This window comes from Pezoporus flaviventris, unplaced genomic scaffold, assembly GCF_033815535.1.
Source record: "Pezoporus flaviventris isolate CSIRO_AGI_PZ_B2104156 unplaced genomic scaffold, CSIRO_AGI_Pfla_v1 ptg000081l, whole genome shotgun sequence".
NCBI lineage: Eukaryota > Metazoa > Chordata > Aves > Psittaciformes > Psittacidae > Pezoporus > Pezoporus flaviventris.
In genome coordinates this window covers 4182823-4196813 of record NW_026892629.1, presented here as the reverse complement: position 1 = coordinate 4196813, position 13991 = coordinate 4182823, and the positions used below count along the sequence as shown (strand labels likewise).

The window sequence follows — 13991 nt, the reverse complement described above, 5'->3', positions numbered from 1 at the left end:
CAGAAACACACACACAGTGGGAGAAGCCAATAGAATGTAAAAGCTGGGTTAGCAGATGTCAGCTATGCCAAAGAGGAAACATCAACAACAATAGTTTCTTGTGTTTGAATGCCACATGCTTTCTAATCATTCATGGGAATTAGTTAAGAGAAACCAAATGCACAAGAGAAATGCTTAGATCATACTGTTTGTTGACTTTCTCTAAAATAGTATGGCATGTCTGATTTGTGTTTATACATGGCTAGGCTTTCTTCCTCAAGGGAGTTAAATATGGTTTGATCCAAAATAGAACAAATAGCTGTTACACCCTAACAACTGCTTTTCAGAAAGACAAAGGAGGAAGTTGATTTTTTGGTGTTGTTTTTTTTTTTTTGTTTAGGTGTGGTTTTTTGGTGGGTTTTTTTTTTTCTTTATGTGTGTGTGTTTTGTCATGTTTTAGGGGGGAGTTGCTTATTGTATCAAACAGAGACATCGCCTTCACCAGAGGACCATATAACTTTTGATATCTAGGCCATCTGAGCCTGTGACAGCTCTGGTGAATCGCTTCTTGAATGAGATGAGAGCCCTTTAAGAAAGGGGCAGGGGAAGGGAGGGTGTTACTTTTTTTTCTTCTCCAAAATAGACACTGTGTAAAACAGATATCAAAATTTAAAATATATGATCTAATTCAAGTTTTCTTTTTTCCTAATTTTAACTATGGTTTAAATCTAACTAGAATCCACCCATCTTTGGACAGAAGCAATATATTTTGGAATGAAAAAATGCACTACATTGTAAGAGTAATAATTTTTTCCTAGTTGGTCATGTTCTTCACGGATTTAGTTTATGAATAACATTCTAACATCTACACTAAAACATATTTAAAGGAGTTTACACTTTTAAGTCCAGGAGAAGATAGGAAGAAAGAAGACAGCTTTGGATGTCACTATATCTGTGGCAGCAACATTACCCATGGTAATGATTAAGGAAGATTCAGAAACAAATGCAAACATCATATACAAGGGAAAGCAACATGACTTCCTGGTCATAATCGCTTTGATAACAGCGATTCGTATAAGTAATGACAGAAATGCCCAATATTAAAAATAGCTTTTGTCACTATTAACAAACATCAGTGACTGCTGCATCAGCATGGACCTGCAGCAAAAGACCAACAAGGGAACATAAATTACTGAGCAGCAAAAGGGTTAGACCTCAAAAATCAATATTTAAGTAGAAAGGAAAATCTCAGGCACTGTACATGAAAAAAATGTGCAGGAAAGCATCATCTCCCTTTGTTTCCCTGCTGTTATGTGGCTTATTGAATTTCACTTGTTCACACTTTTAAGTTTTTTGTTGTTTTTACACAGATTGCTACTTGCATCGTTGGGGTTGTCATTGCTCAGGTTATAGATACATAGGTAATTCAAATACTAGTTGCCAGTTGCTTAAGTAGTCCTGTATTAAAAGTGGGATTGCGAATGCCCTTACTCTGCAGTGAGGGGGAGGGGGTAAGGGCCACCTACACTTACAAGGAATTGAAGTGGCCATGCAAACATAAAATTAGTTCACATATGCTAATTGTCTACCTTTTATCTTCCCTGTTAAAGGGTGCAGCCAAAGGCTACAATGTCACCAGATGTGCTGACCCCACACCATGGTCTGTGGGCAGGAACGCAGGAGCTGTGCCCCGAGCTCTGAGACAAACAAAGCCAAGTGAGAAGTAACAGTGTAACAGCTTGGGTCTGGCCACCCACTACACTCAACAGATAACTACCTTGCTTCCCAGTCTTTTATCTTCAGGAGGGGAAACAAATAAGCAAACAAACACACAAGCAGGCTGAGAGTGAAAAAGAGGGTAGGACAATGGCACAACAGGCAGATATACTCAAAGCAGGTCTGGCTTGCTCTTCTCCATCCAGGGAAGCAGCAAGACAACAAACAAGCACTACTCCACTGCATTTAAGGCTTCCAGCTTTCCACACTCTGAACACCTCAACCTGGAACACCTTCCAGGCTACCAGGGTGCTGTTCAAACTCTTACTCTGAAAGACTAGCACAGTACCATTCTGCTTTTTGCTCACCCTTTATAATGCTATTAAAATAGCAGCTTCAGGAATGCCTCTTACTGACATTCACAGTTCCCTGAGCCGCAGCTGACTTCATGTAAGCAAGGAAATACTTCCACTTGGAGTCTGGACTCCTAACAGCAGTAAGAGGTGAAAAAAACTGAAGAACTGGACATTTCTTGCCCCCACTGACAGTGTCGCAGTGATCGCCAATACCATTCGAACACCTTGTGATATACATATTGTAAGCTAGAAGGCTGCACCATGCGATAGAAGGCTGCATCCACAGCAAGAATACTATTATGAATGCTCTGATGGTACCCAGCATGGCAAAGGTGGATTTGCCTAAGACTAATGTACTACTTTGGAACTCCTATCTATAGCAAACAGATTTCTCCCCTTGCTTTAATTTATTACTCCAGATTCAGGGTAATAAACTAATGCTTGAAATACTGAACTAGGGGAAAAAAAAAGATAAAAAACTAAGAAAGAGATGGAACAGTTTCTCAGAAGGCAGTATTTTATACAGTTTCCACTAGAGTTTGGTTACTCTACATTCAAAACAACAATCTGACAGATTTCCTAAAATGGAATTGAGATAAGCAAAACGTACTCATTCGACACATACAAGCCAGTAAAAAGAGAAGCTATTCAAGAACAAATGAGGTTTTTTGGTGTCTGTACTGCATGGGAGAGGTATGGCTGAACAAGAGGACTATGACTTTAAAGAATAAAAGCAATTAAAAAAAAAAAAAAAATCAACCCCAAAATATCACTGCAGACACAGGCATAGCAGCAGCTGACCTGGAAGATGAAGTTTATTTTATGCAAATACAGCCCAAATATTTCTTAAATATTCTTTCACCATGCAAATGAAAAAGAATAAATCCATCTGTGTCAACAAATTAAAAAAACAACACCTAGATGTTACAAGTGTGAAAATCATTTCCATTGCTACAAAAAGCTTACTTTTATTAACCCAATGCCTAAATTTCCTGATTATAAAAAATGACTTTTTTAAATGCACAGAAGCACTGCTATGGTGTACACTATCTATAAAGTCTTTCCTGTGCCCCTCCTTTCTCCACTTCATACCAAGTGGAGTGTGCTTGAAAACAACAGGGAATCCTTGGAATTAGTCAATAGATTGATTACTGCACTGTACTGAGCAAGCCAAATAGGATTAGGATGTTTACAGGTGTTCCTTAGGTAGACATTAATTGCACTGCACTAATAAGTTAGGCTCCTTTCTGTTAAAGATACCAACAAATAATACAGACAAGAAACCAACCATAAGGCTTACTGAATAAGAAAAGCAGTAAATTATGTTTTTCTGACCAAGGAAGTATAAAACAAATTCAGGATAAATTCAGCTCTGTAGTACATTGACAAGTTAAATGTGAAACAAGTATCACAATTTTGGGGGCCAAGGAGTGTTCAAAGACTGAAATATTTAAGGAATAAATAAAATAAAAGAAAATTCTCTCAGTCACCTTAAATAAATCATATCTACTCCATCACGTAAAGAAATATAAAAGAAACAGACAATCAGAATTTCTTAGCAGCCCCAAGCACAGATCCAAGCTTTTCCGATTTATTTCATAATGTAATAATCCAAATAAGCTTTCAATGATCAAACTTTAAACCTTCCTGAACCTCATTTGCCAATTCATGGACTAGTCAATAAATCCCCTTGTGCACAGTTTCTCTGATCTATTACCTTTATACTGGCAATGCGAACCATACAGCAGCACAACCATGAAAAGTCACCTCTCAACTGCTCAGTAGACTGGTGAACATTGTTAGTCTGCCTGAGACCCACAAAGCATTCTGTTTGAACTTCACTCTTCTGTAGTGCAAAACAGCAAGCCGGCGCAGCCTGTGTAGAGCAGCATCTCCATGGAAGAGCTCAGAAACCTGGGACATGGTGTCAGTTCATTGAGATCTCATCTTCTCAATGCCTCAAGAAACACACAGCTTTCAGCAGACACTGCTTCCCAGTTAACTTTTGTCCGACTGTACCCATACACATAATTTAAATTTATTCATGGGTTGGTGGCTTCACTTTTGAAGGAGAAAAATGCAAGTTAAAGTGAAGTAAAAGGCCAAAAGTCTCATCTATATGACATCTACATTATAGCTTTTCTTCCTGAGCCACATTCACATGAGATCTATATTAAAACACAAATTTCACGACCTTCAGGCTCCCCTTTCTCACCTACACACATCATAAAAACTTAGGTTGGTCCCGTGCTGAAATTCATTTTGGGTCACACAAATGACACAAAAGCTATTTCCTTTCTGTACAAGGCAGAACTTAAATAGTGCACAACTGACCTTCTGGATCACAACAAATACTCAACGCTATTTGTACAGGAAAATTCAAGTTGCACACAAAACTAAGGGTGTAATTTTTGTATTTCTTTCAGGCATCTCAGCTCCCATGATCCTCATCCGTCGCACCAGTGCAACAGCTCTTTTTACAGCTGCACAATGAACTGGGTTAACTGACCCATGCTGTACACTACCCTGTCCACCCCCACCCCCCAGGTTATTATTTTCTACCCACACCACTTCACAAACACATGCACATGAGAGCAAATGGAATGAGGCAGCAATGTAAGAATGCCTCCAGGAACTACAAGACATGGGAACGAGCAGCCAAAGACATTCAGCCTAAAACATATATAAAAGAAATTACTATGAGACTGTGGCTTAAGATTACTTGTCAACATACTTCCTCTCATCTCCATTGCCTTTCACCATGTATGTAATGTTTGATTTTTCAGGACTGTTTTGTTTGGGGCTTTTTCTTTATTTTTTCTTTTTTTTTTTTAAATTGGAGTAATGAGTTTAGTTTTATTCTTTAAAATGAGGCAAAATGTAAGGTCATATATAATTTCTACAAAGTTAAAATTAACTTCTGCACTACTTTTCACTGTAGAAGGTAACTGGGAAAAATCTATAGCCAAAATTGGATTTCATCTTATTAGCATTCTCTAATTTCTATCTTGTACAATATAATGCAGAAAAATCATATACCTGAAAAAAAAAAAAATGCACACACTAAAGCGTTTACTTCAACATACAGATGTCTTTCTTCAGAAAGAGACCATCAGGTAAATTACTTTGAGTTTATTTTTTGTCACCATGTCTACAAAAACATAATATTTGGTTACCATGCTTGCTTCACACAAAATGCAAATCCACAGTTGTGAAACTATTTCTACATAAGGAACAACTCAATAGTCTTGGACTTTTGTGTGTGTGTGTATGTGTGTTTAAAAGACATTTAAAAAACCTGAATAGTTGGAGAAGGTGATTAGGAACCACTTTTCCTCACTACCTGTTCAAGAGACCAACATGTATCAAACAGAAGTCACATTCACATTCAAAATAAGGAAGAGGAGCTATATCTTCCCATGATTTGTAACAAAAGCTGGCACTCTGTTATAGGACATAGCAGAACACTAGAAGTCTTCAAGGAGCCCACACACAGTAAGACAAAGCCAACAGGGCAAAAACATTAATTCATTGAGAACATTGCCAATAAGGACCATTTCTAGTTGAAGAAATACGTAAACGTCAAACAGCTGGAAACTGGGAAAGCATTCAGGGCATGATCACCACTCATTTGTTCTATCTATGCATTCTTTGCTGGGCAATTGTTAATGGCTACTCTCAAAACCACCAGATCTTTAGCTTGATCTAGCACAGTCACTTTTATATGCTCCTAGAGACCTAATGCTGGATGTCAGGTGCTTTCCAAGGTTTTAGTAAGTAATCCCAAGGTTTTACCATATAAGCTGCAGTTCAAACAATTTACAAGTTGGTATTTAAAGCTGTACACAAGCACCTGCTCTAAGCATTCACTTTATTTCAAAATTATTCATAAACATAAGGGTATTATCTTTCTAACATGCAGGTAAAACAGCTCTCCTTCCAAGTCAATATGTACATATGGAATATGTATTTCATTCACTAAGGCCAGGATATTGATTGGATTCCAGAGAGATGTAAGAGACAAAGGAAGGCTCCAAACAGAACAAGGGTGTCCATGAAGAAGACTTCAATGCATGCATTAAAGAGCTTTGTGCCTAGCTGAAGGATTACAGAGCCTGAGAAGATATAAAAGAGAAAACAGTCCCTACCATACCACTTCAGTTACTGTGACACTCAGTTTTTCTGGGTACTCCTTCCCTCCTCTCATTCTCTGATTGAGCAGGAAGTAGGCTGACTCTGATTCCTAGGAGATCCCTGGCTTCTACAGATTAGAAACCCCAGGATTTTTCAAAGGGAAAATAGCAGTAATTTAATTTTACCTATTCCTTCGTTACCACATCTTGTCCTACTTGGATAGCTTCCTCATGAGCAGTGAACTGCTTTCTAATCTACGGTCTCAATAGTAATCAGGCATAGCCAGCAATGTTAAAAAACTGCACAGCAGATGATTGCACACTGTTACTTCCCATTCTGCTTTTGCCTGAACCTCTTGCTGGTCCACTTCCTGCAGACCTGCCAGAGAAATGTAGCACTCACTTTAGAACTGTTATATTCTTAGACTTAATTTATAAGTGTGCCAATTTCAAACAGCAAAAGAGCTTAAGTATTTAGATACAGGATAGATCTCCAGGATTTGAAGATCCTGCACTTTTTAAGTGCAGCTCATCAGGTGGAGACTGCTCACCTTTAGTCTGGACCTCAATTACCAAGCATCCAACTTTTAAACAGTGGTCCAAGAAGCTTAGAATTCTAACCAGAGGAAAGAAAAACAATAAAAAGAGATTTTTCTGTATCTGTTTTGGACTATCTTGAAAACATTACTTTATTCTGGTAGTTTATATTGAGCAGCCACAATTTGACATACATATGTGAGCTTCCTCCAAAATACATACAGCTTCCTCCAAAAGAGTCCACGTGCTACCCACACCAATGGAAATAAGTCTCTAGCAGAACTGAATGGAAATCAGGTGCCAACGGAGAGTGCCATAACTCGTTTAATTCTGAAAACTTGCCTGACAGATATGTTATTTGGGAGAAGCAAGAAGCAGCTATCTTTTCATATTGATTAATTTGAAACAATTCCTCAAACTGCTGTTCTTCCTATACGAGGTACGCCTGAGGTCTGAGAACACCAAATTTTCTCATAAAATGGTAAATCATCAAGATCATCACAATTAAGATATCTCCAACCATTTTAACAAGTCACATAGACTCTTAAAAACACAATCTGAAAAGTAACTGATTTCAGCCTTCCTAAGGGAGATGCTAGTTTAAATTTGTTAATGCAAGGCCATTGTGAATGCCGAGGCTTCAGGGCTTAAATATACTCTTCCATATGCAAAACTGAAGTGCCAAGCAGTCCATTAAATAAAGAGTCGATCTTGCATAATTAACCTATTTTGTAAAATATGGGGCATTATGACAGCTGCTCATATCAGTGACTCCAAAGCAGGAAGAACCCAGACAGTTAGCAGTTAAGAAGTAAAATTACATACACTGACCACCATTAATAATGCACAACAAAATATAAAAAGCAGAAGGAATGGTGCAGAGGTTAGGTTACTTCTGTGTGGCAACATTTCCCACTCCTTCTCCATATGTACCTCACTTCTCAAAACCTTTTAGATACAAATAAAATAGCCATGACCTTTTTTCCTCCTCTGCATGATTAATTACTTAATGTATTATTAATTGGAAAATGTAGCTGAATTTCAAATGCTTTCATTTTCACAGCATATCATGCTGTCTGGGAAGCGCCGATTAAGCTGTTCATCAAAGGTGAGCAAGCAAGGTCATGTAGGCTGTACCTCTTTAGTTATTCATTACCTGTCCTAAATAGTAATTAACAACTGCAATATTTCCATAAATCAAAGCTTTTCTGATTACTTTCAGATGATGAGCAATTGCAGGGAGGGGAAGGAAAGAATCAGCGTATGGCAGTTTTGCATGTATCCTTTTTTTTCACCATTTCTTTTAATGCATACCTGAATAATGGAATTGAAGAGGTTATGGCTTCCTTTCTCCCTTCCCTATGCCCCCAAACTTTAAAGGGGGATTTGATCTGAGAAAGTTATTCTGTTACCAGGATTGTTATTTTTATAATCGTTGTTTCTTTTTATAACCTCCATTATCAAGGTTAAAGTGGAGATCACAGAGTGCGACCTTGAGGCCATATTCAGTGGGGCTCTGAGTTTCCTAATAAACTCATCCCTTCAGTACCTATAGAGTTTCTCACCTTGAGGCATCTCAGGTGGTAAATAGTGAAGCTCTTGAGCACTGACATGCACCCAGTCGAAGTCATCATACAAGTCTTGGTGGTAGTCACAGGGTCCAGGACCATCATCAAAGGTACATCCTCCTAGGGAAGAAACTTGTTATTAGTTTATTTAAAAGCAGACCCCTTCTAAGAATCAAGCAGAGGTATTCCTTTTGGGCACATAACACAACTACGGAGCCCATGCAGTCTGTGGTACAGTTCACAAGCAGCTCACCCATCAGCATTCCCCTCTCTTTGAAATGTCTCTGCTTCACACAACCAGTTTCCCTAAAAACCACCTTCTGTCAGAGCATGAGATTACAGGCCGAGTCACACAGTACAAGTGAAACCTGGGCCACTGTCTGTGTGACAAAAAGCAACATGCTACTTAAATCAAGAGGGAAACGGAAAATAATGGACTGAGCTCAAAAAATGAAGTGGAAAATCAACAACTCTGATGCACTGCACGCCTAAGTAGTCCAAATACCAACAACAAGGATAAATACTGTGCCCAAAATAAAAACAGTGAGACGAAATAATTAAAATTACTTAGAAATGAAATAATTGCTGCAGAATGAAATGGATAATCTTGTTCTATTAAATCAATCTAGCATAACAAGAAAAATTAAAAACACTTTTTCAGGGTCACACAAACAACAAATAAGAAAATCTTGCAACTAAAGTTGTGAGGAGAAGTAACAGGGAGAAAGAAGGATGGAAGAAATGTAAAGAATGAGGGAAGGAGGAAAATAAAACACCCACATTCCCATGTAACACAGTAATGCCTGCCCTGTCTCATTCAGTACTTTTTTTAATTGGATTCTTAACTAAAGACAATTAACTAGGCTGCAGAAAAAAGACCACAAAACATGATGATCACAGAAAGAGATCAAGGTTTGAGAGAGAAGAAACAAAGGAATCAAAAGAGCCCAGACAAAGAAGAAGTAGAGCATAAACACAAGAAAATAGAGATGTCATGCATACAACTCTGTAGCATGTGTTATCAAAATCACAGCACACAGTTGTCCTGATCAAAAATAAAGGCAAGACCAGGACAGAGTGAAAGAGAAAATACAGTGCATTCATCTTTATTTAGGCAGTATCTTTCTAATTGAGAGAAGTTATGTAAAAGCTCAAGAATTAGCTTATAAACAACTATTAGAAATCAGGTGAGATACTTCTTGTACCCTTTTCTTGTTCTCAGTACTTATAGCATAACAATCCAATTAACAGCTTTTGTTACAACAAAAATTCTTCTTGTTAAGAAGACACTTCTAGAGTAACAGGAGCATTTGCGTTCACTCTATTATCTTTCTAATACAAAATATGGGACGAGTGCTGCAAGTCCCAAGAACAAACAAAAACCCTCATTATGATAAATTCTAGAGTGTCACCATAAGATGAGTCACTGCCACTGCATCAACTGAAAACACCCTCCTCTACCTGCCAGGCTCTCACCAGCCCACAGGATACCCCAGAGGAGAACGGGCTGGAGGTGGGAAAAGGATTGGAGACTGAAGAACTACAGCCTGTGCTCATTTCTGCTCTCTGTACAAAACATACACAACCTAAAACTAGGACAGGCCAAAGAATAAGGAAAGGAGGAATAGGAATGTATGTCACCAAACTGAGGATAAAAATACTTTTTACCTGCCCAAAATGTAATATTCAAATGTCACATAACAGGAAGAGAGTTTGTAAAAACAGTGTTCATATTTGGGGAAGTGGATGTCCCTTTCACTAAATTTCATCAGCAAATCTAGACTGTGTCCCAAACTGAGATTATGTTCCATCATCAATTAGAAACAACTCAATTCCTAGAGTTCTACATCAGAATTTCTACATCAGAATCTGTTATTTTGAATAAATGACAAAACCCAAGTTTTAGCTAATTCTACTTCAGCAAAAAAAAATTGCCAAATACTCATTCTCTGTCACTCCAGTGTACACTCTGTACACTCTCTGTAAACCACTGTTTTGGCTGGCAAGGACACCGCCAGGAGAGAACAAAAAATGTGCACTGTACACTATACGCTGCATAGTGTAGCAACACTTCTGCTAAACACTTGTGCCATAAAACCTGAAGACTTCATATGCAGTTCGATCTTAGCAAAACTTTCTCAAATGCTGCCTTATGACAACACAAGCACAGTGTCAACAACAAAAAAGCCCCATGTCAGTGTGTACTAAGCCAGTTACTACACTAGTATCACTGTCAAAGACTGCATGACACAAGAAGAGAAATACTTGTGCATCAAAGAAACACATATGCATTTAAGAAGTCCCAACTCCAATGCCTTGTTACCACTGAGGCTTTTCTAATTAACATCTATTATAATCAAGCCGGAAAGGCTTAGAACATAAATCTTGAGGTTTGACATAACTTAGAATACACTGCTATGATCACTCTACAGCAAAAATGAACATTTCCCTCAACACTTAATTGATAAATGAATAGCAGTTTCCCTTAAAGGGAAGTTATCACTGTCTGCTGTCCCAGCACCAAAATGACATATGGCTTTGAAGCACATGCCTGTGGGGCACCCATTACCCTTTTTAATGGTTTAAGTGTCCTCAGTATATAAATTTAAACTACCAATGAATCTTCCAGACTCATTTGGAAGATGAATGTGCTTAATTGCTCATCTTTGTGCCCACTATTAATTTTAGTTATCAGGCTTCTGATTAGCAATAATAACGTGCCTATTAATACACAGCAAGCAACCAGAATCTCCTTGTGTATAGCAGCACATCATGTCTGCATCTAGAGAACAAGCAAGTGTCCATCTATTGCATGCACTTGAGCAAAGTTTATCAGACAGATTATTGACCCACTACAAAATCCACCATGTAACTGCTTAAACCAATGGCTTCCTCTCATGAAGCACACCACCTCCTCTCAGCAACCTGTCATGACATTTTAAGGCAAGGCAAGGCAAGTAAGCACCAATGCTGTAGTGATTTATCCAGCATAACACAATGAGACAGACTAAGCATTTTAAATCTGCAGACTACTTATGACTTAGAACATGAGCAAATTTGGATCCCCCCTTCTCTGTTTAACAGCTGACCTCCTGCGCACTATTTTGGTAACTCTGGGTACTAAGAGACAAACCTAAGTGTAACATGCAGTGTGGAAAACACAAGGAGAGGAGATGGTGGGTGGGTGGAACCTGCAGTGATATATTTTGTTCCCAGTCATTTGTTCAAAACTATACACATTTTAAATTAACCTCTAACCACTCAAACATAAAAATCACATCTGACAGAAGTACACTGTAAGTCAAGAGTTAGTAGCACCCACAGTCAGCTACTGGGTCACTCTCCACAGTAATGTAATAATGTTCAGGGAAGAAACTGAATTGGGCTTCATGAACTTTTAGTACCTTCAAATCAGGATCAGCAGCTGAACAGAAATACAGATTCCTATCTTGTCACCCAACATTTTGACAACAGCCTGGTAATTTCTTACAAATGACAAGCTAGAAGTCTCCAACTCAGGCATTTCTAACTTCCTCCAAAACTCAGTCAAAAGTACTTCACCTAACTTACGTGGCTGGTAGTATCGGCAGCGTGTTCCTTTAGCTAGCTACAGCTACTGGATGCAATCTATCTTCAACACTATCTTGCTGCTGGAATTTGTGCATACCTACCAACACACATACCACGCTGCAATTTGTGCACCTCTGCTCAACCTGTCAGCTGGAAACATAGAGCGCTGACATTCAAATGCTCTTGGCCATTGCACTACCTAAATCCATGTTACCTTAAATTTCTAGTATCATGTTTCAGAAAAAAAGGTGGCAGCAGCAGCAAAGCAACGAATCAGACTGGTCCAACCTCAACAGCCTGGCGTGACCTTGGAGACCAGCACGCAAGGCCGCCATTACCTCCTCCCTTCAAATTATGCTGCCATCAGGACATGGCACAGAAGTGCTGGATGGAGACAAGCAGCATACTATGCTGAGGGGCAGCACCAACCAGAGCCATGACCTGCCACACCCCTGGTGGCGGCAGCATACACAATTAATTTAAAAAGAAATATCAGGTAGTCCATCAGAAATAAACACCCTATCAACAGCTGGAATTGTAAGGTAGGAGGACAGAAGGGATTTCTTAAGCCTGTATGATCATTTTGTCAAACTTCTAACTTTATTTTGGGCCAATCAAGTTTGTTCAGTTGCTGGGGAACTATTTGGGAAATGTTTACATTCAACAGAAAACAAGCAAATTAGCAATTCACTGTTTCCATTTCCTTTCCCCATAAGCTTCACTAACTTCAGCTTAAACACACATAGAACTCTCACACGTTCCACTTGATATTCTTCTAAAAGATAAGTGATAAATCATGCTAGCTTCAAAAATTGCCTACATGTCCATTTTCATTTATGAAAGATAAATGTTCATTATAGAAAGACAGATATTAACATCCAAGGCTGAACTCTCAGAAATTAAAACTCCACTAAATAAGGTCATTAAGTTTAAACTAAATTTATTCTTCAAATTAATCTTAAATCCCAAAGATTAATAAAGATCTTGTAGTCAAGGTTTACACATCACCTATCGTGGTGGCCTGACCCTGGCTGAACGCCAGGTGCCCGCCAAAGCTGCTCTACCACTCCCCTCCTCAGCTGGACAGGGAAAGAGAATATATGAAAGGTCCACGGATTGAGATAAGGATAGGAAGATAATCCGCCAATTACTGTCACTGGCAGCACAGAATCGACTTGGGGAAATTAACCTATTACAAATCAAATCAGAGTAGGATAATGAGAAATAAAAAGTAATTTTCAAGCACCTTCTCCCCACCCCTCCCCTTCTTTCCAGGCTCAGTTTCACTCCCAGATTCTCTACCTCCTCCTCCCAAGCAGTACAGGAGGTCAGGAAATTAAGGTTTCAGTCAGTTATCACACATAGTCTCTGCTGCTCCTTCCCCCTCACGGGGAAGGCTCTTCACACTCTTCCTCTGCTCCAGCATGGGGTCCCTCCCACAGGAGGCAGTCCACCACTAACTTCTTCAACTTAAGTCCTTCCCACAGGCTGCAGTTCTTCATGAACTGTGGGCCACAGGTCCTGCCAGCAAAACTGCTCCAGTGTGGGTTTCCCATGGGGTCACACCCTCCTTTGGGCATCCCCCTGCTCTAGCACTGGGGATGCCCAAAGGTGATATCTGCCCCACTGTGGAACCTCTATGGGCTGCAGGGGCTCAGCTGCCTCACTATGGGCTGCACCATGGGCTGCAGGGGAATCTCTGCTCTGCTGCCTGGAGCACCTACTGCCCTCCTTCTGCACTGACCTTGGATTCTGCAGAGCTGTTTCTCTCACATACTCTACTCCTGTGTCTGGTTGAAGTTGTGCAGTTCTGGGTTTTTTCACCTTCTTAAATATGTTATCCCAGAGGTGCTACCACCATGGCTGATGGCTCAGCCTTGGCCAGCAGCAGGTCTGCCTTGGAGCCATCTGACATTTGCTCCATTGGACAGAGGGGAAGCTTGTAGCAGCATCTCACAGAAGCCACTCTTGTACCTCCACTCCCCCACCACCACCACAACTATCAAAACCTTCCCATGCAAACCCAATAATACCTCTGAAAAGCTATTCGAAGATGCTTGAATTTAAAGACAAATTACATTTTTTTAAATGTTACCATGATATGTCCTCAGCAGCAAGATTCAGAACTGACA

The 13991-nt window shown here is 39.4% G+C and overlaps 1 protein-coding gene across 10 annotated transcripts in view; it reads right to left on the bottom strand.

The window, feature by feature from the left end:
- Positions 1 to 13991, bottom strand: part of PTPRK (protein tyrosine phosphatase receptor type K) — a 400889-nt gene that overhangs the window by 305223 nt on the left and 81675 nt on the right. For all 10 annotated transcript variants that reach the window (XM_061474956.1, XM_061474957.1, XM_061474958.1 and 7 more), the window contains exon 2: positions 8287 to 8409. In XM_061474956.1, coding sequence (XP_061330940.1) covers positions 8287 to 8409 — 123 coding nt within the window. The remainder of the gene's footprint in view (positions 1 to 8286; positions 8410 to 13991) is intronic.